At 49.9% G+C, this 25,468-nt stretch overlaps 17 protein-coding genes across 17 annotated transcripts; 8 read left to right on the top strand and 9 right to left on the bottom strand.

Annotated features, from left to right (window-relative positions):
• Window positions 1-27: 27 nt before the first annotated feature.
• KL928_002993 (uncharacterized protein) lies at window positions 28-1,569 on the top strand (the record flags this gene model as incomplete). The annotated part of the gene is made up of 1 exon (XM_043203530.1): window positions 28-1,569. One exon carries the CDS (start codon window positions 28-30, stop codon window positions 1,567-1,569), a length of 1,542 nt encoding a protein of 513 aa, XP_043060147.1.
• A 35-nt stretch (window positions 1,570-1,604) lies between these two features.
• KL928_002992 (uncharacterized protein) lies at window positions 1,605-5,634 on the bottom strand (the record flags this gene model as incomplete). The annotated part of the gene is made up of 2 exons (XM_043203529.1): window positions 1,605-5,207; window positions 5,485-5,634. The coding sequence occupies 2 exons, from the start codon at window positions 5,632-5,634 to the stop codon at window positions 1,605-1,607; spliced, it is 3,753 nt and encodes a 1,250-aa protein (XP_043060146.1).
• A 65-nt stretch (window positions 5,635-5,699) lies between these two features.
• KL928_002991 (uncharacterized protein) lies at window positions 5,700-8,162 on the top strand (the record flags this gene model as incomplete). Its single annotated transcript, XM_043203528.1, has 1 exon — window positions 5,700-8,162. The coding sequence occupies one exon, from the start codon at window positions 5,700-5,702 to the stop codon at window positions 8,160-8,162; it is 2,463 nt and encodes an 820-aa protein (XP_043060145.1).
• A 131-nt stretch (window positions 8,163-8,293) lies between these two features.
• On the top strand, window positions 8,294-9,751 carry KL928_002990 (uncharacterized protein; the record flags this gene model as incomplete). The annotated part of the gene is made up of 1 exon (XM_043203527.1): window positions 8,294-9,751. The coding sequence occupies one exon, from the start codon at window positions 8,294-8,296 to the stop codon at window positions 9,749-9,751; it is 1,458 nt and encodes a 485-aa protein (XP_043060144.1).
• Window positions 9,752-9,760: 9 nt separating this feature from the next.
• KL928_002989 (uncharacterized protein) lies at window positions 9,761-10,762 on the bottom strand (the record flags this gene model as incomplete). The annotated part of the gene is made up of 1 exon (XM_043203525.1): window positions 9,761-10,762. One exon carries the CDS (start codon window positions 10,760-10,762, stop codon window positions 9,761-9,763), a length of 1,002 nt encoding a protein of 333 aa, XP_043060143.1.
• An 86-nt stretch (window positions 10,763-10,848) lies between these two features.
• On the bottom strand, window positions 10,849-13,086 carry KL928_002988 (uncharacterized protein; the record flags this gene model as incomplete). Its single annotated transcript, XM_043203524.1, has 1 exon — window positions 10,849-13,086. The coding sequence occupies one exon, from the start codon at window positions 13,084-13,086 to the stop codon at window positions 10,849-10,851; it is 2,238 nt and encodes a 745-aa protein (XP_043060142.1).
• Window positions 13,087-13,507: 421 nt separating this feature from the next.
• On the top strand, window positions 13,508-14,080 carry KL928_002987 (uncharacterized protein; the record flags this gene model as incomplete). The annotated part of the gene is made up of 1 exon (XM_043203523.1): window positions 13,508-14,080. One exon carries the CDS (start codon window positions 13,508-13,510, stop codon window positions 14,078-14,080), a length of 573 nt encoding a protein of 190 aa, XP_043060141.1.
• A 176-nt stretch (window positions 14,081-14,256) lies between these two features.
• KL928_002986 (uncharacterized protein) lies at window positions 14,257-15,114 on the top strand (the record flags this gene model as incomplete). The annotated part of the gene is made up of 1 exon (XM_043203522.1): window positions 14,257-15,114. The coding sequence occupies one exon, from the start codon at window positions 14,257-14,259 to the stop codon at window positions 15,112-15,114; it is 858 nt and encodes a 285-aa protein (XP_043060140.1).
• A 43-nt stretch (window positions 15,115-15,157) lies between these two features.
• KL928_002985 (uncharacterized protein) lies at window positions 15,158-16,447 on the bottom strand (the record flags this gene model as incomplete). The annotated part of the gene is made up of 1 exon (XM_043203521.1): window positions 15,158-16,447. The coding sequence occupies one exon, from the start codon at window positions 16,445-16,447 to the stop codon at window positions 15,158-15,160; it is 1,290 nt and encodes a 429-aa protein (XP_043060139.1).
• Window positions 16,448-16,853: 406 nt separating this feature from the next.
• On the top strand, window positions 16,854-17,766 carry KL928_002984 (uncharacterized protein; the record flags this gene model as incomplete). Its single annotated transcript, XM_043203520.1, has 2 exons — window positions 16,854-16,880; window positions 16,957-17,766. The coding sequence occupies 2 exons, from the start codon at window positions 16,854-16,856 to the stop codon at window positions 17,764-17,766; spliced, it is 837 nt and encodes a 278-aa protein (XP_043060138.1).
• A 47-nt stretch (window positions 17,767-17,813) lies between these two features.
• On the bottom strand, window positions 17,814-18,467 carry KL928_002983 (uncharacterized protein; the record flags this gene model as incomplete). The annotated part of the gene is made up of 1 exon (XM_043203519.1): window positions 17,814-18,467. One exon carries the CDS (start codon window positions 18,465-18,467, stop codon window positions 17,814-17,816), a length of 654 nt encoding a protein of 217 aa, XP_043060137.1.
• A 70-nt stretch (window positions 18,468-18,537) lies between these two features.
• KL928_002982 (uncharacterized protein) lies at window positions 18,538-19,878 on the bottom strand (the record flags this gene model as incomplete). The annotated part of the gene is made up of 1 exon (XM_043203518.1): window positions 18,538-19,878. The coding sequence occupies one exon, from the start codon at window positions 19,876-19,878 to the stop codon at window positions 18,538-18,540; it is 1,341 nt and encodes a 446-aa protein (XP_043060136.1).
• A 254-nt stretch (window positions 19,879-20,132) lies between these two features.
• On the bottom strand, window positions 20,133-21,152 carry KL928_002981 (uncharacterized protein; the record flags this gene model as incomplete). Its single annotated transcript, XM_043203517.1, has 1 exon — window positions 20,133-21,152. The coding sequence occupies one exon, from the start codon at window positions 21,150-21,152 to the stop codon at window positions 20,133-20,135; it is 1,020 nt and encodes a 339-aa protein (XP_043060135.1).
• Window positions 21,153-21,294: 142 nt separating this feature from the next.
• On the bottom strand, window positions 21,295-22,176 carry KL928_002980 (uncharacterized protein; the record flags this gene model as incomplete). The annotated part of the gene is made up of 1 exon (XM_043203516.1): window positions 21,295-22,176. One exon carries the CDS (start codon window positions 22,174-22,176, stop codon window positions 21,295-21,297), a length of 882 nt encoding a protein of 293 aa, XP_043060134.1.
• Window positions 22,177-22,233: 57 nt separating this feature from the next.
• KL928_002979 (uncharacterized protein) lies at window positions 22,234-23,763 on the top strand (the record flags this gene model as incomplete). The annotated part of the gene is made up of 1 exon (XM_043203514.1): window positions 22,234-23,763. The coding sequence occupies one exon, from the start codon at window positions 22,234-22,236 to the stop codon at window positions 23,761-23,763; it is 1,530 nt and encodes a 509-aa protein (XP_043060133.1).
• A 169-nt stretch (window positions 23,764-23,932) lies between these two features.
• On the top strand, window positions 23,933-24,814 carry KL928_002978 (uncharacterized protein; the record flags this gene model as incomplete). The annotated part of the gene is made up of 1 exon (XM_043203513.1): window positions 23,933-24,814. The coding sequence occupies one exon, from the start codon at window positions 23,933-23,935 to the stop codon at window positions 24,812-24,814; it is 882 nt and encodes a 293-aa protein (XP_043060132.1).
• Window positions 24,815-24,832: 18 nt separating this feature from the next.
• Window positions 24,833-25,324, bottom strand: KL928_002977 (uncharacterized protein; the record flags this gene model as incomplete). The annotated part of the gene is made up of 1 exon (XM_043203512.1): window positions 24,833-25,324. The coding sequence occupies one exon, from the start codon at window positions 25,322-25,324 to the stop codon at window positions 24,833-24,835; it is 492 nt and encodes a 163-aa protein (XP_043060131.1).
• Between the last annotated feature and the right edge of the window lie 144 nt (window positions 25,325-25,468).

The raw sequence follows: 25,468 nt of genomic DNA, 5'->3' as shown, positions 1-25,468 counted from the left end.
TTTTCTCTTCTTTTACCCGGCTTCTCTATGACAGTGCAAACAAAGACCGAGGACTGTCCTGTTTGTCAGTCTTCAGACGACGCAGGTCCTGGATCCGATCTCGTTTATGGCTGGATTGGCTGCGAGCTGTGCCAGCGATGGTTCCATCCATCCTGTGTCAAATTGTCTGCTCATGAAATTGAAACAATAGGCGAGTATCACTGTCCGGACTGTTCCCCCAAGCACGGCCCGTCGGTGCTCAAACGTAAATCAAACCGTTCGCGGAAGAAAATTGACTACATTGCGCTGAACGAGGGGCAGCAGCTTCGTGAAATTGACAAGCATCCGCACATCGACAACTTCAACATGTTTGAAAACGATAGACCCCTGGAAAACCTTATATACATTGTTCGTCCAGAGGTGGATGGCAACGAACACGGAATAGTGACAGACAGCAAGCTCACGCAGATAATCTTTGAGACACAATTGAAGCGGCCAATTCTTGTTCCGGCATGCAATCCCGCACTCCCAAACTACAAGAACTGCTACGATCTGACGTTCAAGTTTCCCAGATTGACAGTGGACCAGATTGCGGAACAGGTGGGACTCGACAAGGAGTTGCCGGTCATGGATGTGCTCACTCAAAACAACTCGCCCAACTGGACGCTCGGCAAGTGGAGAGACTATTTTAATTCGAAAGCTCAAGATCGAGATCGGATACGCAACGTGATCAGCTTGGAAGTGTCGCAAACGAAACTGAACAACGAGATAGAATTGCCCAAATCAGTGCTGGACATAGATGTGGTGAATAAGATCTTCTCGGCCTGCAAATCAGAGCTGGAAGCGCACGAGATCGAAAAACCCAAAGTCAGCAAATATATCCTCATGTCTGTCAAAGACTCGTTTACCGACTTCCATATCGATTTTGGAGGAACTTCCGTGTACTACACGATCTTGCAGGGCCACAAGCAGTTTCTGATGTTCCCTCCAACGAAAAGAAACCTTGCAGTATACGAAAGGTGGTGCTTGTCAGAGGACCAGAACTCGTTCTGGTTTGGCGATCTCGTGCCTCCAACAAAACCAGGCAAAGAGCCTATAGATCCGGCCTATATGAACAACGGGGTGAAAATCGACATCGACGCCGGCGACCTGCTTATTCTCCCCTCTGGCTGGATCCATTCAGTCTACACGCCGTGCGACTCCATCATTGTGGGCGGTAATTTTCTCAACATGCTGAGCCTGAAAAATCATCTGGAGGTGTACAAAATCGAGATTGACACCAAGGTGCCTGAGAAGTTCAAGTTCCCAAACTTCATCAAAGTCATCTGGCTTATCGGCTGGTTTGTGATGAAATACAATAACCTGTCAGAGTTCGAGCTGCAATGTCTCGAAAACCTCATTCCTTTCTACAAGAGCCAGCTCCAGGATATCGAAAACATTGACGCGGCAGACAAATACCATAAGCGTGTCATAAACAGGTTAAAGAGCTCCTTGCCGACCAGCGTGGTCGGCAAACCTGCGGATTTCGTAGCAGAGTTCGAGCGCTGGTACTCTCTACAAACGAAAAAACGCAAGTACGAAGACATGTAACGATATGACGAAATCCATTGTACGAAATTATTACATCAAGCCAAGATACGTAGACCAGAAGCAGGAGCGCCGACCAAGGTGACCTTGGTGATGGAGCAAATTTTGCCCTTCTCGCTCGCATGGTATTTGGCACCTGTAAGAGCTTCCGTCACCGAAGGAGAACCCTTGTATATTGGGGTGAATGTGCCGGCACAAACGTCAAAGTCTGCGTACGGATCGAAGTCGATCTCCACGGCATCGGTGGAGATCGAATCAGACTTGGCCTTGATCTTGCTGGCCTGCTCTGCTCGTGGTCCAGAAGTGATGATGGAGAGGAACTCGCCGGCAAAGTATGAAGCCAGGGCGTAGTTTTTGTATTTGAATGACTGGGTCATGGCAACCTGGAGAGCATTGACTCTGTGCGAAGGCTGCAACTGGGCTTTCGTAAAGTAGGCTGCCAGCTCCAAATTGCGCTTCACATCGTCCTGAGGCAAAGCTCTTCTAGCAAGCTCAATGGAAAGACCAAGAATGTACTCCTTGCAGACAGCAAGCACCTCTTTGCTCTTCTCTTCATCGTCCGTATTGTAGACCACAGATGTAGCAACAATGTAGATCATCTCCCTGAATACCACGATGGCCTCTTCTAGCTTATTGGCTTTAAACAGCCTGAAACCTTCGTGCAATCCAGCCTCAAGCTTGTCGAAACCTGGCACGTATGGAAGAGCCTTTGAGTCATTCTCTTCCTCTGGGTCAGCTCTCACATAGGACTTCAGAGATGGAAGACCATCGATGGCTGGAATGAAGACCTTGTTAGCTTGGTAGATTTCGAGGAATCTCTTTCTCAGAGGTTCGAAATCGGCTATACCAAGCTGCTTATTTAACATTTGAGCAGCAGGTTCAAATGCCCCCGCAGCAATGTATCCTGCAGCACATCTGGAGTTTCTGACCCAATTTCCAATCTCTCCCGACAAGGCCCCGACATCCTCAACATCCTCATCAACGGCATCTTCATCAACCTCGACTTCAAGCTCTTCATCCCCAAGATCCCATCCTTCGTCGTCGGCAATCGGTTCTGCATCCTCAAACAAGTTCTCATCATCCACATAAGCAGCACTTCTATCGGTGGCACTAGCTTGCGTTTGTGGCTGGTCTTCAATGGACAAACCCTCAAAGTTGCCAAAAAGAGCTTGCTCAAAGTAAGACAAAGAGGCTTTTTCCAGAGGCCATGGTTCTGTGATGACAGTCTTCACCTCGAGAACGCTGTTAGGCTCTCCGAATGAAGGCATCTGGATGTCTGCCTCCGTCAATCCCGCCTCGGACAGAATCGATTCTGCGATATCGTCGAGACCATTCGTCTTAGCCGTGGCATATGCAAGTGGGAAAAGACCAGTTTCAATGAACGTGTTGATTCTCTTTTCGACAGAGTTCAGATAAAGAGTATTCTGGAACAAAGACGAGTAGTCCCCTCTTGCCTCGGCAATTTGTTCCATCTTTGAAAGCTTTTCAGTCTCACCAGTGATGAGGTACAGGAACGAAAGCTTTTCGAGTTTTTTGAGCTGCTGGTAGACAAGCTCGACAATCGGAACGTTACCTTGCAAAAGGGCTTCCTTGCCCAGTTTCTCCCAGATAACCGGGTTGTCCAGTTTTTTTGCCTCTTCCAAGGCAATGTCCAGGTTGTCACATTCGATGGCAAGCTCAAACCTGGTCTCAGAATCCTCCACAAATTGCAATGCAATTTCTGGATATCCCTTGGCCTGCAAATAGCCGATAATGTTCTGACCCACGAGATTGGATGTCTTGATTATCCTAAGGACCTCATTGAAGTTTTTGTTCACCAACGCTTTCTTGAATCTGTACTCAGTAGGATCAATCGTCACAACTTCCACCTCGCCCTTTCTGTTCAGACAGAAACACTGTCTGCCAGCGACCTTGGTAACATAAAGTGTATTCTCCAGGGTTTTGATGGTTCCGTTGTCACCATTCAGCAAAGCGTACTTGATGTGATTCAGCGTAGAGTAGATCAAGACGCCAGAGTCGTCCCAGGCTGCACTCTTGACTCTGATAGTCTCATGCATCGACATCAAAGTCTCTAGCTTCTTATTGGCAATAATGATGGTATGTTTGGACAAAAGAGCAACGTACTGAGTGTCTGCGGACCAAACGGCATACTTGGCATTGCTGATCTGGATTTTTGCAAGCTCCCTCTTTTGCTGGACGTCATAATGTATAACCTCGTTAGGCTTCATCAACAGAATCGTACCTGGACCGGCGTACAAGATGTCCTTGACAGCCGGGTCAAGATCGATAACTTTGGTAACGGTGTTCCTGAGGTCTCTAACTTCTAATTTGTGCGTAACTTTTGAGAAGGTGACAAATCTATTCCTTGCAATGAAGCATGCTGCCGTAGCTGCGCCCTCACCTCTTGGGCTTGGCTCAAGTGCACCAACAATCTCCTTTGGCAAATCCATGTAAGAGTAGACTCCATTCTCGTTCTCACCTGCTTGAACCAGCAGAGAACGCTCGGCAGGGTTGTAAGAGATGTTTCTGATTTTGGTCCATGACTTGCTGATCTTGCTCAAGGACAACATTGGCAAAGACACTTGCTGCTTGTCAAATTGATATTGCTGAACCTGGCTTTCATTATTGACAAAGAACAGGGTGTTCTGGAACATAGTGCTTGCTGGTCGTTCTCTGTCAAGCTTGAAAACCATGACACCTGAGTCATGACAAGTGGCAAAGAGGTTCATTGTTGGGTGAGCAGCAACAAGCCAGAACCGATCGTTTTCCCGCTTGAATTGTTTCACCGGTGTTCTTTTGTTCAAGTCCCAAGTTCTGATGGTTCTGTCCTCGCCAACCGATATAATGAGATCTTCAGTTGGATGGAACAGGACACAGGGAACGTTATTGGTGTGGCCTCTGCAGCTGTCAACTTCCCAGGCTCTCGTCTCGCTCATTCGCCAAAGCTTGACAACTCTGTCGTCACCTCCGGAAACAATCAGCGGAAGCGTCGGGTGGAACGAGGCCCAGTTGACACCCTTGTCGTGGCCTTCAAGCACGTACTTGACGACGGCATCTGTGTTACCAAAAATGTCCTGCTGGGGCACCTGGTTTCTGGCATATTGTTCCTCGAAAGAGCGCATTCCACCCTGTGGAGCCGAGTGCTTCTTTCTCAATCCGGAGATGTCCCAAACCCTGACCGTTTGGTCCAAGGAAGCCGAGACGATCAGATCCTGGGAAGGATGGAACTGCGCCGACATCACATAGTGGTTGTGCCCGGTCAAACAGGCGATTTCCTGACGGTTCTGCCAGTTCCAGATTCGGATGGTCTGATCGTCGGAGCACGAAATGATCCATGGCAGATCGTGGTGGAAAAACACAGTTCTAACGTAATCCAGGTGGCCGTTGAGGGTGAACATGCACTTTCTAGTTTGCAGGGACCAGACCTTGACGGTGTAGTCATCGCCACCAGAAACAAAGATCGGCTGTGTAGGGTGGAAATCGACAGCTCTCACGGGACCGTCATGCTCTTCGAATCTATCAATAAGGGTGCCCATCCGGTAGTCCCAGAGTTGGATGGTGGAAGAATGCAACGAGACCAAGATCCAAGGCCGTTTGGGGTGGAAAGACACGCCCTTAGCCCTTGAAGACTTGGATTCGAACTAAAGAGAGTTAGCATACAGTACACGTCAACAGGTCGAGCGACTTACCTTTGTGAGCATCTTCATCTTGAATAAACAGTTGCTTGGAGCTAAGCAAGAATTGGTGCAATTGAGGTTGATACTCCAAGGAGTTTTATTTAAAGGATGAGTGATGCGTGCTTTGTTTGTCTTGTTGTTCTTTTAGTTTTTTTCCAACGAGACCAGGAGGAAAGGCCGCTGACGTAAGCGAGGAAGGGTGCCAGAGCAGGGAGCGGGTGCAAGGGTGGAAGGGAGGCACCGATGTTGCGGTGATAACTGCTATGGGCTTTGGTGGCTGGACTGCAGTTTTGCCAATTCGCCACTCCCCGTGGGCAGAACCAGAGTACAAGTCCCAGCGTGCAAAGACGGGCAGCTCCACGAATTCAGCTGCCTCGATCTGGTCGTGCATTCCCAATAAAATTTTTCATAAAAATCAGCAACAGGTATAGCAGATCTATTCTACTAAATACCACCATGTCGAGATTTTTTACGACCGTGTACGATTCGGAGGACTCTTCTGACGAGGAATTGCTTTCTTCGTCGGAAGAGCTTCTTTCGTCGTCCGAATCCGAGGCCGGCGAACGTTCTGAGCAGGAGGAATCCGAAGAGGAGGAGGAAGAGGAGGAAGAATGGGCCTCCAGCTCAGACGACGACTCAGACGACGACTACCATGCCGGCAAGGTGAGAGGACCGTCATACTTCTTGAAAAAGGATTTCAAGAGCGGAGGGGACGACAGCGACTCAGACAGCGACGCAGAAGAAAAGAGGGTGGTGAAGAGCGCCAAGGAGAAGTATTTGGAGGAGATCGCCAATCTTGTGGACCAGATTGAGAACTTCTCGATGGTTGAAGACTGGGTGAAGATATCGACCGAATTTGACAAGCTGAACAAGACTGTTTCGAAATATCCACAGTTCCACATTCCTGTGCCGCGTCTCTATATCAAATCGCTGGCAATTTTGGAGGACACCATTTCTGCAGCACAGAACAGAGACGTGAAGAAGAAGCTGAATGCGCTGGAGTCGAAGTCGATGAACGTGGTGAAACAAAGAGTCAAGAAGGCCGTCAAGGACCACCAGTTGGAACTGGACCAATACAGAAAAAATCCAGAAGCGTACGAGAGCGGCTCTCTGGTCGAAACCGAGACTCCAAAGGAAACCCAGACCACGCAGACCTCTGGCTCGGAGGCTGCCGGAATATTCACGATCTTGCGTTCTATCATAGAAACCAGAGGAAAGAGAAACGTTGACCTTGCAGAGCAGATCAGCCAATTGGAAGAGCTCACACAGCTGGCCAAGGCGCCATTCCACCTCATCTCCATCTACCTGCTTCTTGTTCCTATCAGATTTGACCTGTATGCCAAAGCAGCCTTCATGCCTCTGGAACAATGGAAATACGCTCTCAGAGACATCAACGCTTTGCTGGACGTGCTAGAAAAAAACCGGAATTACGTTGTTAGCGAGACTGCCGCTCCAACCGACGATATTGAGACCGAGCCGCCAGCCGACGCCAGCGGCGTCAAGCAGATGATCGGCTCCATCGCCTCGTTGGTCGAGAGACTTGCTGATGAGCTCACTTCCCATCTTCTGGCCATCGATCCTCACTCCACAGAGTACGTTTCGAGACTCAGAGACGAGTCATCAGTGTACACTCTGTTGGTGAGAGCACAGGTCTATTACGAGTCGATCATCTCTAAGAAGGAGCTGCAGACTCCTAAGGGCGACCAGCTTGCCAGAGTCATTTTGAAAAGAGTGGACTACATCTACTTCAAGCCTTCGAAGCTCATTATTTTTGGCGAGAATACTGTCTGGAAAAAGTTGGACGAGTCGCTGGACTCCAACATTTATCCAAAACTGAAAGAGTCCGGACCGCAGGGAGTCGAATACACAAACGGCCTGATCGACGCACTGTGTTTGGTGCTGTATGAACAGCCAAACTCCGTGTTCAGAAAGAAGGCGGTGCTCTACCACATATACTATTATGCGTTCAACGACCAATATTTCAAGGCTCGCGACATGCTGCTGCTGTCTCACTTGCAGGCCACCATACACACCGCCGACCCCCAATTGCAGGTGCTTTTCAACAGATCGCTGGTCCAGCTGGGTCTGAGTGCGTTCAGATGTGGTCTTATCCACGAGGCCCAGCAGTCGTTGTATGAGATTGCCACGTCTCCAAGACAGAAGGAGCTGCTTGGCCAGGGAGTCCAGAGATTCCAGGTTCAGCAGTCCCAGGTGGACAAGCAGAGATTGCTTCCTTTCCACATGCATGTCAACTTGGAGCTTCTTGAATGCTCGTTCTACACGGCTTCCATGCTGATCGAGGTGCCATTGATGGCACAGAACCCTGACTTTGCCAAGAGAAGAGTCGCTGTGTCCAAGTCGTTCAAGAGAGTGCTTGAGTACCACGAGAGACAGATTTTCGACGGTCCTCCGGAGTACACAAGAGACTACATTATGTTGGCAGCCAAGGCTCTGCTCAAGTCCGACTGGAAAAAAGCCAGCGAGCTGATCAACTCCATCAAGATCTGGGATCTTTTCAACAACAGCGACAAAATCAAGGCCATGCTTCTGGAGAAGCTCCAGATCGAGGCTCTGAGAACCTACCTGTTCACCAACGAAACATTCTACTCCAAGCTTTCCATCTCGACGCTGGCTGCCATTTTCCAGATCGAGGAGAGACTCGTCAAATCCACTGTCCTCAAGATGATCGCCAACGAGGAGATCACCGCTCTGTACAACCAGCCCGCCAACATCCTCGAGTTTGTTGAGGGCAACAAGCTCAAGGCCTCGAAATTGCAGGAGCTGGCGCTGAACCTGAGCGAGAAGGTGAACCAGATTGTTGAGAGAAACGAACGTCTGAGCCTGGGAGGATTCCAGTATCCGCTGGAGAAAAAACAGAACAGACCTGAACGTGCGAACGGCGTTGCCACCAAGCAGTAATGATGCATACCTTGAGCGAAGGGAAATTCATAATATAGTATAGTAACAAGCTACCATAAAAAAAATCCAGCTCCAGAGATACTAAAGTAGAATAATTAAAAAAAAATCATCAGATAACCGAATGTACTAGCATGCGCCTCATCAAGTCCCATAAAGAGAGCACGGCCGCGACTCGACCGAGACCACGCGACGGCACAGAGCCCTCCTCCGCAGTTTCAGCTGGACGGAAGCTCACCAACCCCATCAAGAGCTTTCTCAAGCACAAAATTTCTAGCACGGGGCTGGGGTCCACAGGCTCTGTGAAAACGAAACCCACGCCCATCGTGTCGCGCATCGCAAGCTCGCCGGACCTGGAAATTGACAGAGAGCTGAAGAATCCGACAATTTTCGGCAAAAAGACTCACGACTGGAGTGCCGACGCCAGTCCTAGGTCGCTGGTCTATGCGTTCGACAAACCAGAGTTCAGTGCGCAGGTGACGCCAGAGACTTCGAAAGAGGACGAGGAGTCTTTAAAGCTGAACGCAGAGTCGACGGACGATTTCTCCATCGTCGTGTTGAAACGACGGGAGGAGTCACAATCGGACCCCAGCTCGAGCTCGAGCTCGTCGCACTTCTCGTTTGAAGGCACTGGCAGGAACGCATCGCTCAAATACTACAAATCCTACGACCAAGTGAAGTACGAGGAGATGAAGGCGCAACTCAAACAAAACCAGGACCACTTCAAGGAGTTTATAAACGACACAGAGTCGCTCAACGACTTGCAGGAAGACATGAATTTCTACGACGGCGAAGAAATGGACGATTCGGAGGACCTGTTCAACCGAAAACTGTTTTCAAGCGATGAGGAGGCAGACGACTATGAGAATTTCGACAGCCAGAAAAGAGACACCTCAGAACAATTATTGACATTAAATGGACAATACTCTTTCCTTTCGGACCAGGAAGTCACCATTGACGACCTGAGTCCGCAATTGATGGCTACAGACCCGTCGTCGTCCGACATTCAGGACCTGGTGACCCGGTTTCGCTCCAGCAGCATCAAGTACCACCAACTTAAGTCCAGCGACCGCGACGAGCTGGAGTTCCTGAACCAGCGATATTCATGGTACCCCGACGACGAGTTGCCGAAAAGAGAGGCGCTGGACTCGCTGCTGGACGAGATCAACGAGATACCGGAAGATTTCGATTTCGAGAGCGAACGTTCGTTGCCACAACGCACGGTTTCGCCAGTTATGCGAAAACAACGACGTAAACAACTGCTGAAGTCAAGGACGAAATTCAATTATGCCGGCACGCCTAATCCTTCAAACGACCGCATCGAAACCAGCAACAGGACAATCACGCTTTTCAAACCCGTGTCGCGTTCAAATAGCCAAGAATACCATAATCACGACAAACCGCTACCCCAGCATCCTGTGGAAGTGAGTGCCAGTGAAGAGTACACGGACGAGCTCGAAGATAGTACTGAGATGGCAGGCTTATCGACACCGATCCAGCTGCATGGTTTTGGGCCCAAAAGCGACTCTCCATTGACCACTATTAGCGAGGCGTCTTACGATAGTGCGGCTGCACGCTCGCCATTACGCTGAATGCGTTCTCTATGCGTAAATGAAATCTTCGCTAATGACCCGGAGACTTGAGAGCATAAGATGCGAGGGAGACATGTAATCGCGCGAGACCTCTTCTGAGGCTTGTCTCCCGTCTTCCGTGTATTCACTGTCGTCAATTTGAGATCCTGCATAGGAACTATTCCTTGTTTTTTTCATCACCATTGAGCCTGTGCTGTTCTCCTTCTCGTCAGACGAGAATAGGGGCCGGTTCATCAGCTCTATTGCGTCTTTGTAGGTAGCGGTGTAGAAAAGGGGTTTCCGGGGAGAGGATGATCTAGACTTGTTGGATGGTGGCTTGGATTTCGCCTCTGATTTCTGCTCCTCTTTTTGTGACTTCTCCTCAGCTGCCGGTTTGCAAACATCAAAAATTCCTGAACTTCCACTTGGCGAAGTGCTGATATCCTTCTTTGTTTCCTCACCACCATCCTCAAATGTACTCAATCTAGGCGAGTTGAACACCAGCTGCGGAGACAGATCAGCAGCGGTTTTCGTAGACTTTTCCTCGGGAACTGGGAGCTCGGGAATCGCTAACAATGAGTGGGGGACGCATTTTGACGGCGAGCGCGGCAAGTCTCGTTTTGAGGGAAGCGGTTGTGTAGCAGGCCTGCCAGGTGCCTGCAACGTCTCTTGTCCTCTGTGTGCAATCTTTTTGGGGAAGACAATTTCTAGAGGGAACGGGAACCCGTTGATCATCACGTAGCTGGTTTTCATCATTCCTGATTTCGGTCTGCTTGATGGAGGTCGTAGACTCATTTGGAGACTTTCGTAAGACAAGACGCTATGTGTCGATCCAGTTCTCCGCTTAGACTCGAAAATATTACCTTCCGAGCCGTGCGATCTGGATATCTGATAAGGAGGACCGATCCTGGCTTTGGGCGGTTGTCCCATACTGATACCATCAGACGAAACACAGGCGCGCAGAGGAATGTCTGAGTCAGATTTCGTCAATCTCATAGACTGGAAGTCTTTGCTTGCGTCTGATAGCTTCATGTTTCCAACTGCAACCGCTAGATGAAAAAAAAATACAGTGAACGCGGGTTGCCAAGAATTTTGGACAGATCAATTGTAGCCGCACGTCAAATGTACATATCAGTACCTTTGACAAGTACTCCAAGTCTGTTGACGGTATCAATTCTCACTTTCATAGCGCTTCCAGGTTGCGTCTTGGAGCTCTTTTCATCAACCGCTCGATCTTCAAAGACGAATTTGGGCACTAACGATATGCCTTGAAACACATCATCGACAAATATTATATGGTAAAGAACTGAGTCCTGATTGGTTTTCCATATTAGCAATATTTTACCTTCCCACCGCCTGACATCAACGGAGTTTACTGGCAGTATTTTGAAAAAAGTTTCTGACGGGTAGTCATTGGCATTTATGATCGCGAGCTCTCCTAGCTTTAGTACAGGCGATGTGGAAGCATGGGCTTTTGGGTGTTTTTTGCGTATTGGGCTGCTGATTACTCTCCATGTATGACCTTCTCTTCCCCCGTTATCGGTTGATTCCATTGATATATCAGAAGGGACGAGAATCCAGTCCTCATCCTCGTCATCAAAATAAATCTCGCTGTTCATGAGCTTCTCGTACTCCTCGTTGTCAATAACACTTGAGGCCGACTGATCTTCAACAACATGCGCGCGCATAAACGGATCTTCTGTCTCCTCGTAGAATAATGTAGCCGAATCCAGGACTATGAACTCATGTGAATTCTGCAAACTCACATGGAACGGCTCTTCCGTGGTGAACCATTGATCATTCGTCGAGAATAATGGAATCACCAGACATCCGCTTCTAACTTTCTGAACAGTTCTGTAACGCCGTTCAATGTAATAGCCAATTTTCAGCTTGAAAAAAGACTTTGTCTTGTGATTCAGCTTGTAGGTCAATTTCACGTTAATCGTTGGAAAAGAACAATCCTGGACAAATGAAAACAATGAGAACGAGTTGATAGTCTGGTTGTTGAATACCTGGTAGCCGTTATCGTCTACGACTTCATTGTATTCAATCTCCACACAGGAACCACCATGAAACGAGTCTTCTTTTGACAACGTCCATTGTATTCCATTTTTATTTCTCTTGTGTATATTAAAGGGAATTTCCATTTGCAGTGATCCATTAACCCAATTGTCGTGATACACTTTTTCTCCGCGCTCGTAAAACCCACGGCCCTCTCCAGATCCAAAGTTGGTGTAAAAAACAAAATTGGAGTCGTTGATCTTATAGAGCGGCGAGCTATAAGGCTTGAAAGTGGTTGCCATGGAAGACTCACCATCGAAAAGACCTGTCCAGAATCGAGTGTCATTTCGAGCAAAATCTTTTCGACCCAAGTATTCATATGTCCAAGCAGGAGCAAACAGAGCGACATTGGAGCGGTACTTTTTGATCATCTGACATGCCAGTGCCGAATCGTAACCTCCTTTACCTATCATCGTGCCCCTTCCCCATACGTCGTAGCCGACATAGACCTTCAGGCGGGACCCCAAAACACCAACGTTCTTGATATTATCCTGTAGATGCTTCACGTTCCACCAGTAGTTGGTGAAGAAGGAATCGCAGCACGAGAAAAAGTTGTGGTTGGCCTCGGTAACGCCATTTTTGTATAAAACCCTATTTTCTGGGTAAATGTAGGAGTCGTACCATATCAGCTCTGTTGAAGAATTTCTCACATGAAGTTCGGCTCTTAATTGTTCTAAAAAGGGTTCTAAAAGACTGGCTATTCGCGTATTGCTAAACCTTGTCTCAATGTTGAAAAGATAGCCGTCAAACTGGAAATACTCCACCAGCGCAACTAGACATCTGACAAAAACAAACTCTGCGTCTTGCCTTGTGAGCAGTTTATCGGCCTCCTCAAAATCGCGATACGTGTTACCCTCAAAGATGACGGTACCCAAACATTTGATCCCGTTTCGGTGGCACACATTAATCCAGGGCACCGGCGGGATACTGATGCGATGATGAGAGAAATACACAAATTTGTCGACCAATTGCGGGTACTGAAGGAAGTAACGCTGGCCGTCTGGATGGGGGAAGTATCCCAGCGGGTCGTCGTCTTCGTTGGTCTGGTAGCCGCCTTTTAGATCATGACAAACTAGAAGCTTAACATCTTCTGACGTGCCTTGCTGTCTTGCTCTTGTATAGTGTGCGAGCTTTTCAGTGGGTTTTTTGAGGTCGTCGAGCTCGAATGACTTTTCGTGGATCCGTTTTTCCCAGCTTGCTAGTTCATCCAGGGAGTCGAAAAAAGACGATTCGAGGGATGAGAGAGGCGAATTATTTTGGGGCAACGAGGAGTGTTTGGCTGTGTTTCGAGGCATTGGTTTTTTACCAAGCGCGTTGCGCACCTGTTTACCTGAGCGAAGCTGGTTCGATGACAGAGAACGAGTTTCGGCAATATCTCGTAATTTAAACAAAGTGGCTCTGATTATAGATAAGGCGTAGTAAAAAACAATAAAATATTGTGGGGGTCGAGACAGAATGGATTTGATAGACGCGCCGATCGACGCTAGAGGAGGCTAAGGGGGCAGATAAATATAGCAGCCAGGCCTGTCCCGTGGCAGCTGGAGGCACTGACGACGTGTCGAAAATCGCAAATTGTAAGATCCATTATTTGTTTACAACGAGCCGTTGGTAACTGACGTTATTACTGTTTCTGTTTTAAGCCTCGTTCGGCACTGAGCTCTAGAAAAAAAACCGAGTGACAAAAATTCTGTGTTAATTTTGTAAACGTTACACAAGATGGGTCTGTTCAAGAGAAGTTCGCAATCGTCTGGCGATAAGATGAAAGTCAAGCTGACGCACGAGGACGAGAAACGGCTCAAGATGCGGTCGGCCAACGTGCACGACCCGATCCTGGACGCGGTCAACGAGGCACAGCCGTTTGAGCAGTCTGCCAACGAGCACCAAAGACAGTCGTCGCTGGGCGACGCCGGATTACGCGACGTGTTCGGCAATACCATTGTGAATCCAGACATATCGAATCCGTCCAGATCCAGAGACGAGCGGCCCATGGACACCATACGATCGTTCGAATACTCCGTGACTGGCGATCCGACCTATAAACAGCAGCTAGAGACCCCAAGCCTGGGATGGAGAGTGAGACAGGACTTCCCGCTCTACACCAGCAACCAGTATGCGCAGGGCTACGGCGCGGGGCAGCAGCAGTTTGATGAGTACGGCCAGCCGATATACGACGGCAACGCGTACCAGCGGCCTCAGACGTCGTCCACGGAGCAGGGCGTGTACACGGCACCAGCCCCTAAGGAGCCGGAGAAGAAAAAGAGAGGACTCTTTGGCAGGAAGAAAAACTGAGCGATACAATGAGGGCGAGCGTACTCAGCCGAGCCACCCCGCCCACGGCCTTTGCGAATTGGCCTGTTTCTGCGGTTCGGTGCTCAGTCTTGTATTTTACTATGGATGCGATATGTAAGAAATGAATTTTTTCTGTATGAATGGCGTAAATAAATTTTTTTTGTAAAAAATTCCACATGCTCAGAAGACAGGCCAGAGAGAGAAGAGAGTATCTCTATAGAAAAGCACAGCAGTTGCAAGAGCAGACGCTTATAGAGAAGCGCAAACAACTCAGCCATGCGCTGGCTACGGGGAAAAACCTGCCTAAGGAAATCGCCGACGACGAGAAACTGCAAAAAGACTATCTATATGACGAATCGATCCAAGAGACCGTTGATGACGAATACTCTGCGCTTTCCGGCCTTGTGGAGCCGAAAATAATAATCACCACGTCCAGAAGCCCATCGTCCAGACTCTCACAGTTCACAAAGGAGATAAAGCTGCTTTTTCCCAATGCCATGAGACTCAACAGAGGTAACTATATACTCAGTGATCTGATTGAGACGTGCAAAAAATCAGGAGTTACAGATGTCATAGTCATTCACGAGCACAGAGGTGTGCCTACAACGCTCACGATCACACACTTACCCCACGGGCCTTCCGTTACCTTTACTCTTCACAACGTGGTTCTTCGACACGATATTCTGAACGTTGGCTCGCAATCAGAGGCGTATCCGCACCTTGTGTTCGAAAACTTCACCTCTAAACTAGGAAAACGTGTTGTGCAAGTGCTGAAGCACCTGTTTCCTCCAGGAGTGAAGCCACAGTCGCCGAGAGTGATCAGTTTCGTGAATAATGAAGATTATATCAGCGTGAGACAGCACCTGTATGTGCGGACCAAGGACGATGTGGAGCTCAGCGAAGTGGGTCCAAGATTTGAAATGAGGCTGTTTGAAGTCCGGCTCGGAACTATGGACGACAAAGACGCCGACGTCGAGTGGATGTTGCGCCGGTTTGTGCGGACTGGTAATAGAAAGAATTATCTGAGCGATTGATAATTTACCAGATATATTCTCGTATAAAAAATAAAAGTCCGTGTTAAGTACGCAGTCCTTCATTTACATAACCGTGCATACTATCTTCGTCAGAGTCGTCGTCGACTAGAACATCGTCGATGTTGTGGGTGCCAGATTTAAAGGAGTGTTGACTGGCATTTGATAATCTAACAGGGATTTTCTTTTTTTGCAATCCAGTGAACCTGAAAGGAATTGAGGACTGGTCGGTTTCATTATCGGAGTCAGAGCTCGGCAAGTCAACAGAGAACTTCTTGCCTGACTGGACGCTCGAGGTTCTCTGGCCGAGGGGGCCTCGAGCGAAGATTTGAGGCGAGATAGGGCCTCCGCATGGAGAAAGCGAGGAACTAGATGCCTGGGCAGAGGCGTTAGGCCCAAAGGCGGTGTGGATTTGGGGAACCTGGACGCTCACCGGAGACCTTTGGGAGAAGGTGGTCGACGAAACAGAGCTGGTCCGGGACAATCTTGGGTGGTTCGAAAGACTGGCGCTAATACTTGGACGTCTAATAGGGATCTTTGATTCCTGGTCTTCCTGGGTGATCATATCTGCGTACGAACAGAAGGAGAGGGTGGATTTATTTTGCTTTAGCAGGGGCGACGTGGCAGGCGAATTTTGTTGTGCTTGAGGAATACTCGATGTAGTGAGAGAATGGCTGAACGCCGGACGCGGACTTTGGTTGGACGTCAACTGTTCCGTCAGGTTTGAGGTGCTGCGTTTCGTGCTAGGTCTAGAGGAAATGGACATTTTTCTGTACCCAGGCGAAGCGAACGCGGCCTGCAAGTTGGCAGTCGACGATCTTCTTGGATAACGCATATCGACCTGGTCGAGCTCGTCGTGCGAGATCTGCGCGGTGAGATCGAGCGAGGCAGGAACAAAGTTTTCTGTAGAGTATTGCCGAGGCAGAGAAGACGAGATCGGCTGAGAGTCAATTAGCTGGTCCTGGACAAACCGCTCAAAAATCAAAGAGTCCTTGCGCTTCGAGTGCGAGCCTCGCGAGGCATTTGAGCGCGATTGAGATGGCGACGACGGTGTGCTCGGAGGAGGCACGCTCTCCAACGATATCTGGTCGCCATCGAGGTTGGAGTTGGCTCTGTGGCACTGATCTTCATCTGACAGCGAGAGAGGCGAATTTAAAACGTTCGCGTTCCCAATCGAAGAGGCTCTCGTGCCACGGCGCTGTGTGGTGTGCTCCGCTGGATCGTGGGAAGACTCCACCTTGGATAACGAATGTTTTTTTTCTCCAAACGTAAAGTTCGACAATCTGTTCTGATTGGACGGAACCAGATGCGATTCTTTACTGGAAGGTGACAACATTAACGACAACCCTGTTCTTCTTCAACGTTTCCAAAATTTGAAGATAAAAAATACTGTGTACCTACCTATCTTGACTTGTCCTATGCAACACTCTGGAGTTTATCGTGCACAGACGAAGTTGTAAAGTCGTGCGCGCCACAGCACTTTTCCCGTTCTGGTGATGCACTTTCTGCACAATCGCACGGGTAAAATCGAAGGATTCCCGCTGGCGCATATATTGCCCCGACCGATGAGTATGGGAAAACCGAGTTACCCGGCCGCGGTCACCGCAAATTCCTGGGGCGACAAGCACGGCGTTTCTTATTTCTTTTTCCTCCTCTCCTCGCGTAAATTGTTTTTTAACTTCCGCGCCCTCCTGTCCGCTCGCATACACCGTTTGAGGCGATTGCACGTGACCACAGAGCACATGATGTTGCGCCATGTGATTGCTTTCGTGACTCGATGCTAGATCTCGGACTTTGATCCTTATGGTGCGATCCTAAGGTCATCGGCCTCTTTATATAAACAAGCGGAGAACCCAGCTACCGGAAAACTTTGACATTGGGCGGCAAATCATCCTCAAGTCACCCGCTGAGTATAAATCATCCATCCTTGCGTCTGTCAGTGCGTTTTCTCTTTTCGCTATGCCTACCATTCCTCCGGCTTCCACCCAGCTCCAGTTCACCGCGCATGATCTTTCCTCTATGATCGACAGTGTATGGCGCCCCAAGCGCTCGTATGACGACGCCGAGTATGGCTCTGTTTCCAAGAAAATACGGCCATTATCGTCCACTTCCTCTAGCTCAGAGTTTGTCCAGAGCTGCCGGCGCGGAGTGCCCGAGGTGGTGATCAAACAAGCACATTTGTCCAAGTCGAACGTTTTCGATTTGCTCGACGTGGCCACTGATAATGACGACATGTATTTTCTGGGACCAGGATCAGACATCAAAACTGTATTCAATCAGCATAATGCCCAATTCTCGCTTCCGATGGTTCTTTTCTTCTTTGGCGCTGCCGAGTGCGATTCCCAGCTGCTTCAGATGATGGACACTGCGCATTTCAACGGATATGTCCTTGGGGTAACCAGCAACTTCCACGGCCCCAACAGCTATAGCTTCCCGATATTGCTTGATTCGCGTGGAGTTTTGGCAAAACGTCTTGGCGTGACCGATCCGTTGGGCGGCGGAACGTATCCTCTAGCATCAGTGATGGTTTTCAACAGGGACGGACTCGAGCTGGTGAAGATTCTTGTGAATTACGACTACAACAAATATTTCGGCTCGGCCCAGAGCCTACAACAGGTGATTGAGGAGACTTTGGAGTATGTTAATGTACACTAGCTTTTCAACGCTCTAATAAAAGACACTGGATTATTGTATAAAAGCGCTCATGCGACGAGTCGCTGTCGTTCCTGCTCCAATTCTTTGAACTCGACGCTTTTCTGGTCGATCTGCTTTCTGACTTCCTCGAGGGCCTTTTCGATCCGGTCGATCTCCTGTCGCTCTGCCTCCTTGGTGAACTTGGAATTCTCGCTTTTGTAGGGCAGCAGCGAACCCGGTTTGGCGGTCAGCAGTCTGAACATTCTCTCTGTAGGCTCGTTGAATACTATTTCGTCAAACAGTATGCTCTCCACTCTACCGGTTTTCTGGCTTTCCTCCATGTTCGGTCCGTATGGATGGAGCTTCAAATGATGGTAGAACGTTATATTTTTTTCGCCGCAGTCGTTGTTGAAGTATATCTTGATTACTATCTCAAACTCTCCCCAGCCGGTCTCTGACACCTCGAATGGCGGCTCCTCGATGGAGCGGGTAGGATTGTTGTAGGTTTCGTGCAGCTTGAACACCACTTTGCGGATATAGCTCGACAGATCGTTGCCTAGCGGGTCAGCAACAAACACCTTCCATGTGTGAGTGTGGTCTGTGGGCGCGCCTTCGGGAAGCGGGTTGGTGTCGGAAATCTTCTGTGCCACGTTGCCGTAGATTATGGGTTTGGAAATGGAGATGTTCTTGATTCTCCGTGAGGAGGAACTCTGCGGAGGCATTGCGAGGAAGTCAATAAAATAAAACAAAAAAAATAACTGTGCAACGGAGATTTTTTAGCTAGATATTTATTCACATCATCTCACTGAACCCAGTTCCAACACTCTTGGCAAATCCGCCCTCCTTGGCAGCCATCTCGTAGTAGCCGTAAATGGTGGTAACGGCCAAGAGGATGGACGTTCCAGAGCCCAGGCAGCCGGAGAGGTCACTGACAACAGACAGCGCACCGATGGTGGCTCCACCGAACGCAGCAGCAGTAGGAATGATTTTCTTCAGCTCTTTGTAAACAGAGGTCTCTCTGTGGCCGGCAATGACCAGACCCTGGTCCTTGAATTGCTTGGCGACGTCTCTAGGAGAAGAGCCAGAAACCTCGATCCAGGTCTTGGAGAAAAATGCACAGGTGGCCAGCACAAATATAACGTAAATGGCGGTTTTGATTGGGTCCAAAAACGCCTCAGTCAGAGAGAACGGAGGCTGCATGTAGTAGGCAATGCCCGAAGAGGCAAACAGCTGCTGGGAGCCGGCCCTTGGCTCCCAGGAACCAAGCAGCTTGACAATCACGTTGTTTGGGAATCTGGTGTAGAGCATCTGGGAAATGATGAAGATGTTGGAGGTCAGAGCACTCTGCAACATGATAGGCATGTTTGAGGTGTAGAACAGTCTGATTGGGTACAGACCGTATGGGCCTCTCTGTCTGGTGGACTTGACAGGAAGCTCGACTTTGAGCGACTGCAGGTAAACCACAGCAAGGAAGACCAGAATGGTGACAATCACTTGGAACATGTTAGCGGCGTTGTCTCTGTAGAAGGCCTCAATCAGGGCAGCTCTTTTAGACTTCTTAGTGAACAGAAGATGGACAAAGGCCAAAACGGCACCTTCAAATTCTGTTCCACGGCCTCTGTTGATGGTGGTTGGAGCAAAACATCTCCAGAAAATTTGCTCGCAAATATTGGTGGCCATAAACAAAGAAATGCCCGAGCCGAGACCGTAGCCTTTCTGCAGCAGTTCGTCCAGAAGAATAACCACCATGGCGGCGAAAACCAGCTGCAAAATCAGCAGCAAGCACACGCCGGTGCCCAAATCACTTGGACGACCATACATTCCGGTCAGAACGTACACGGTTGCCTGTCCCACAGAGAGCAGAATGGCAAAGATCTTCTGTGCGATTTGCAACAGTTCACGGTCCTTCTTGTTCTCCATGTTGACAGTGAGCAGCTGGGTGCCTTGCAACAGCTGGAAAACCATGCCGGAGGTGACAATTGGCGATATACCCAGCTCCATCAATGTTCCTCTGTTGGAGGCCAGCATCATTCTGAGCCAGTAAAGCGGGTCGGAGGAGTCCGACGCAGTGATGCCATACAGCGGGATCTCGCTCATGACCAGGAATATGAGCAAAGTGACGCCTGTCCACATGAGTCGCTGATTGAAGGGCACTTTTCTTTCTGGAGCCAGCACTTCTGGCAGAAACGGCGTGAACGGTTTCACAAGGTCCAGAACACGGACTGCGGGTTAGCGGGCGGCAAACGCAGCCAAACGGCGCGGTTTTATAACTTACAGTCGCTCATGTTTCGATTGCCTGAAATTATCGAAGTTCAAACGTTTTGACAATTGAAAAATTGACACCTACACGAATTAGGTTTTTTTTTTACTTCATTGAATAACCGTCATCATTTCTTTATATATTGCAGCAGTTTCTCGATCTCCTTCTTGCTTCCGAGCCAGATTCCGCTTCTCTCGTGAATTTTCTTCGGAGTGAGGTCCAGAATGCGCTGGCCCTTGTCATTAACGGCCTCTCCGCCGGCCTGCTCCAGCAGCAGAGCCATCGGGAAGCACTCGTACAGAACTCTCAATTTTCCCGTCTTCGATTTCGAATCGGCCGGGTATGCAAACAGTCCGCCGTACAACAGTGTTCTGTGCACGTCCGCCACCATCGATCCAACGTATCTGGCCGAGTACGGCTTGCCGTTGTTGTCCTCCTGTGGCAGCTTCAACGACGCAATGAAGTCCTGCACTTCTTTGGGCCAGTAGTACGAGTTACCCTCGTTGACTGAGTAGATGGCTCTTTTCTCCGGCACTTTCAGTTGCGGCTTGGTCAGAATAAACTCGCCAAGATGCGTGTCCAGCGTGAACCCGTTAACGCCATGGCCCGTCGTGAGCATCAAATGCGCACTTGCGCCGTACATGGTGTACCCGGCAGCCACCATTTCTGTTCCCGAACGCAGCACGTCCTTGATGCTTCCCTTGGAGCCCGGCTGCAGCTTGTAGACACCAAAGATGGTACCGACAGAGACTCCGGCGTCCAGGTTGGACGACCCATCAATCGGGTCGCAACACACCGCGTAGTTGCCCTCGGAGCCCTCAAAAATAATCAGATCCTCCTGCTCCTCGCTCACCAGCACCTTCACGTTACCGGAGCTCTTCATGGCATTGATGAAAATGTCGTCTCCAATGACATCGAGCTTCTTCTGGTCGTCTCCTGTGGCGTTTGTGATCCCGGCCAGGCCAATCAGGTTCACCAGCTCGGCTCTGCGAATGGTATGTGCAATGAATTTGAAGGCGTATTGCAGAGAGTTGAGCAGCAATGTTAGCTCGCCGGTGGCGTGCGGGGCGTATCTGTTCTGCTCCTCCAGAATGAACCTGGTCAGAGTGACCAAATCGGTGTTGATGGTTTGCTTGGATTCAGACATTTTTGGGGAAAAGGCTAAAGGGAGATTCACTATTTATGTACCAAGACTGAATCCGGGGGAATCTGGGGGACTGCGCTTGCGCAAAAAAAAACTCCGGGGTTTTTTTCCCGGCCGGTAGCCTAAAAAATGACTATATACAATTTCATAGCAACGAAATAAATCCGTCAATTGCCTTGGACCGCGCAGGCTCGCTGAGCGGCTTGGCTCCGGAAAGATAGCTCAGAAACAGTAGCCGGCCGATCAGCGGCTCCTCCACAACGCCCATGCTGAACGGCTCCGCCATCTTGTCCCGGGTCGTGTACTGTTGGAACGACAACGCCAGTTTCCCGTCACTCAGAAGCTGGAGCATCAAGGTGGAGTTTTTCGACGCGGTCACCTTGCGGGCCCCAAACGCCTTCCGCAGTTGGTCCAGCCCAGCGCTTAGCTTCTCGTCTGTTCCGTCGCCCCGCTTGACCAGCTCCTTGTATTTGGGGTTGGACTTAATTGATTTAATCAGGCCGTCTCTCAGATGGTTAAAATCGGTGTTTCGCACGGGCACGATCTTGGCAGAAAACCGCACACCAGAAGACAGCAGTAGCTCCACCACCTGCGGCGACAGGGCCGGGTCTCTCAGGCTAAAGGCCACCTGGGACGGCTCGGGACTGACGCTGCTGAGCGTCTTTTTCAGTAGCGGCAGGTCTTCTCTGGCCACATAAAGTCCCAGAGCGTACACCTTCATGTTAAGAAAAGTGACTGTTCTGATGCCGTAGCCGAGCAGCTGGAACGGCGTTTGCAACAAGCAGTCCGACGTGACCACAGGGAACGAGTGCACGGACGAGTCGACGCTGACGAGGTTCTCTGGGTCCTGCACAGGTGCTGCGTCGCTCAGAATCTGGCTGTACGAGAAGTACGACCCGACAGCCACGCCGACGCCGCTAAACGCAAGAAGTCTTCTGCTGGGAGATTCGTATCTCACACTGGCAAAAGCCCTGCGGCCGAGCCGTGGCCAGCTATTTTTGATTGCGCAAAGCCCTGACTTAAACATTAATTTTAATTTTTTGTAGCTCGGTGTTTTTCTCGCTTTTTTCTCGCTTAATTCGTAATGTCAAACGAAGCTCTGCCTGACCCAGAAACCAGGCCCAAAACGTCGCTGCAGGTGTCCGAGACAGACGACGCGGACCTCGAGTTTATGGTTCCAGAGCCGCCGTTCGAGAATATCTCCAGGCTGCGGCTCCTGACATTTATCGCTCTCATGGCTACGTCCCAGATCATTGCCCAGGCGCTCTTGGCACAGTCGCTCGTTCCAGCCCCCTATACCGCGAAATCGTTTGGCGTGGAAGACGACCAGGGCCAAATCTCGTGGATGACGGCCGCGTACTCGCTCTCGGTGGGCACATTTATCCTAATCTCCGGCAGGGTGGGCGACCTGCTTGGCTACAAAAAAGTGTACATTGCCAGCTACCTGAGTCTGGCTCTGTGGTCGCTGCTGGCGGGCCTGAGCAAATATAGCGGCTCAATTGAGTTTTTCGACATCTGTCGCGCGCTCCAGGGCCTCTCGGTGTCGGCCGCTGTGCCCAACGCGCTCGGCCTCATGGGCCACTATCTTCCAGCTGGAAAATTACGCAATCTAGCGTTTGGGTTTTTCGGAGCAGTCGCGCCTCTGGGCTTTGTTTTGGGCGCCCTCATGAGCTCAGTGCTAGCGCAGTTCGCCACGTGGCCCTGGGCGTTCTACGTCACCGCCATAGTGAGCGTGGGCAAGACAGCGGTGTCAATTTTGGTGATCCCAAAAAATGTCGTTACCGTTCATAAAAACCTCACCGCACACCATTTCGACCTATACGGGGCTGCCACGGGTATCAGCGGCCTCGTGCTGATCAATTTCGCTTTCAACCAGGGCCCCGTCGTTGGCTGGAACGTGCCGTACGTCTACATTCTCCTGATAGTCGGGGTGGCATTTATGGCTGCCTTTGCCTGGATCGAGCGCGTTGCTACACACCCGCTCGTGCCGAAACTCAACGCCCCCGTTGTCTTCACGCTCGCCTGCATTGCCCTCGGCTGGTCCAGCTTCGGGATCTGGATCTACTACACGTTCCGATTCGCTTACGACATCCTTAGCCTCAGCCCCCTAATTGCGTCTGTGCAATTTATTCCGTCATGCATTGCTGGAATGCTGGCCGGAATGCTCACCGCAAACCTCATCCACCGGGTGCCCGCGTCGATATTGCTGATGGTCGCAATGGCGTGCTTCGTGGGCGGGCTTGTAATCATGGGCCTCAGACCAAGGGGCCAGATCTACTGGGCACAGAAATTCCCGGCCATCGTAGTAGCCTGCTTTGGCATGGATATCAGCTTTCCGTCGGGAATTCTGATTCTCTCCAACAAACTGCCAAGACGCCACCAGGGCCTCGCCGCATCGCTCGTCACAACGGTTGTGAACTACTCGATTTCAATAGGTCTGGGCCTGGCTGGCACGGTCGAGTACTACAAAATTAAAAACGGAGCAGACACATACACGGGGATCCGCAGCGCATTCTACATGGGCATGGCACTTTCCGCCAGCGGACTGCTCTGCTCTGTCGTCTTTGTGTACTACCAGCTGGTCAGACACAGACACAGTGCGCACAAGATTTGACTTATACAGGACCTATATATGTCACGTGACCCGGTTTCTGTCACGTGCCGCGCGTTTGCACTAAAAATCGATACCGTTCCGGTTTCCGTATTAGGCTAACACATCCCCGAATGTAGGCTATCTTATTTGCTTCACCAGCAACTTTGTCAATTCAATTTTCATCCCAATTATGTCTTTCGTCACACAAGCCGAGATCAGGTCGTTTGGAGGCAAGCTGGTCAAGCTCCAGCACGACTCCAAGGAAACCCAGACCAAAATGGATGTCAACCTTTACCTGCCCGAACAGTACTACGAGCAGCCAGATTCGAAGTTGCCGGTGCTGGTCTATCTTTCCGGACTGACCTGTACTCCCAACAATTGCTCGGAGAAAGGTTTCTGGCAGCCATATGCCAACAAGTACGGCTTTGCGGTGGTTTATCCAGACACTTCTCCTAGAGGAGCCTCGATCGAGGGAGAGGACGAGAGTTATGATTTTGGCAGCGGTGCCGGGTTCTACCTCGACGCCACCGAGGAAAAGTGGTCAAAGAACTACAGAATGTACTCCTACATTCTGAAGGAGTTGCTGCCAGGGCTGGCTTCCTCGTACACTCGGCTGGATTTTGATAATATGTCGATTACAGGACATTCCATGGGAGGTTACGGAGCATTAATGTTCTATTTCAGAAACCCAGGCAAGTTCAAGAGCGTGAGTGCGTTTGCTCCGATCTCGAACCCGTCCAACTGTGCGTGGGGTCACAAGTGTTTTGGCGGATACTTGGGCGCGGACAAGTCCAAATGGGCCGAGTACGATCCGTCCGAGCTGATCAAGAAATACGACGGTCCGGACACCCCGATTCTGATTCACACGGGAACTGCCGATCCGTTCTATTTCAGAGACCACCAGCTGCTGCCTGAGAACCTTGTCAAGGCGAGCGAAGACTCCAAGCTCAAGGGCAAGATCGATCTGCATTTGGAAGAAGGCTATGACCACTCCTATTACTTCATCTCATCCTTCACCAAGGACCACGCTGCCCACCATGCAAAATACCTGGGTCTGAGCCCTAAGCTGTGAGCAAATAGTGAATTCCATTCAGTCCAGCCCAACCATCTCTAAATGGTAGACCTCGTACGATGGACCGTCGTCCATCGGCATATGCGCTTTTTCGTAGACAACCAGGGCGATGTTGCCTTTGTTCACGGCCGTGTCGGTATCCATTGGACAGCCGGACGAGCTAAACTTGGAAAAGGCGAGCATGCTGAAAAGAATAAGCGTAACAAAACCGGCAAACGCTATTCTAAACCGACGCGCGCCTCGTCTTCTGGCGGAGTTGTCCTTACCGTCGTTACCGTCCTTCACGTCGTAGAGTTCGGAATACCGAGGAGGCTCATCTGCCAACTCGGCCTCCCCCTTGTATGAGTCGGGTTCACTCTCCTCCTCCACATCCACTTTTTGGTAAACAGGCTCCACCTTGTATATCTTTGGCTTGTATTGGCCCATGTTCGTTGGGTCGATCTGGGGATCGTATTCAACAGGCTCGAATCTCATATATGGAGTAACAGACGTAGTGTTTTTGCTGTTCATACTATAAACGTGTTTAGGATTCATCATGCACATTTTATATGTGTCTTCTAAGATAAGGATGGCAATTTAAAAAATGGAGGTCATGACCTGCGTTGGCGTCGATCGACTTATCGTCTACAGAAAAAAAAAAAATTACCCCCTTCT

Source organism: Ogataea angusta (genome assembly GCF_019207475.1).
Source record: "Ogataea angusta isolate 61-244 chromosome Unknown 61-244_NODE_5_length_850226_cov_91.758892, whole genome shotgun sequence".
Lineage (NCBI taxonomy): Eukaryota > Fungi > Ascomycota > Pichiomycetes > Pichiales > Pichiaceae > Ogataea > Ogataea angusta.
The sequence above is the reverse complement of the archived record's forward strand: the minus strand, read 5'-3'. Positions and strand labels throughout refer to the sequence as shown.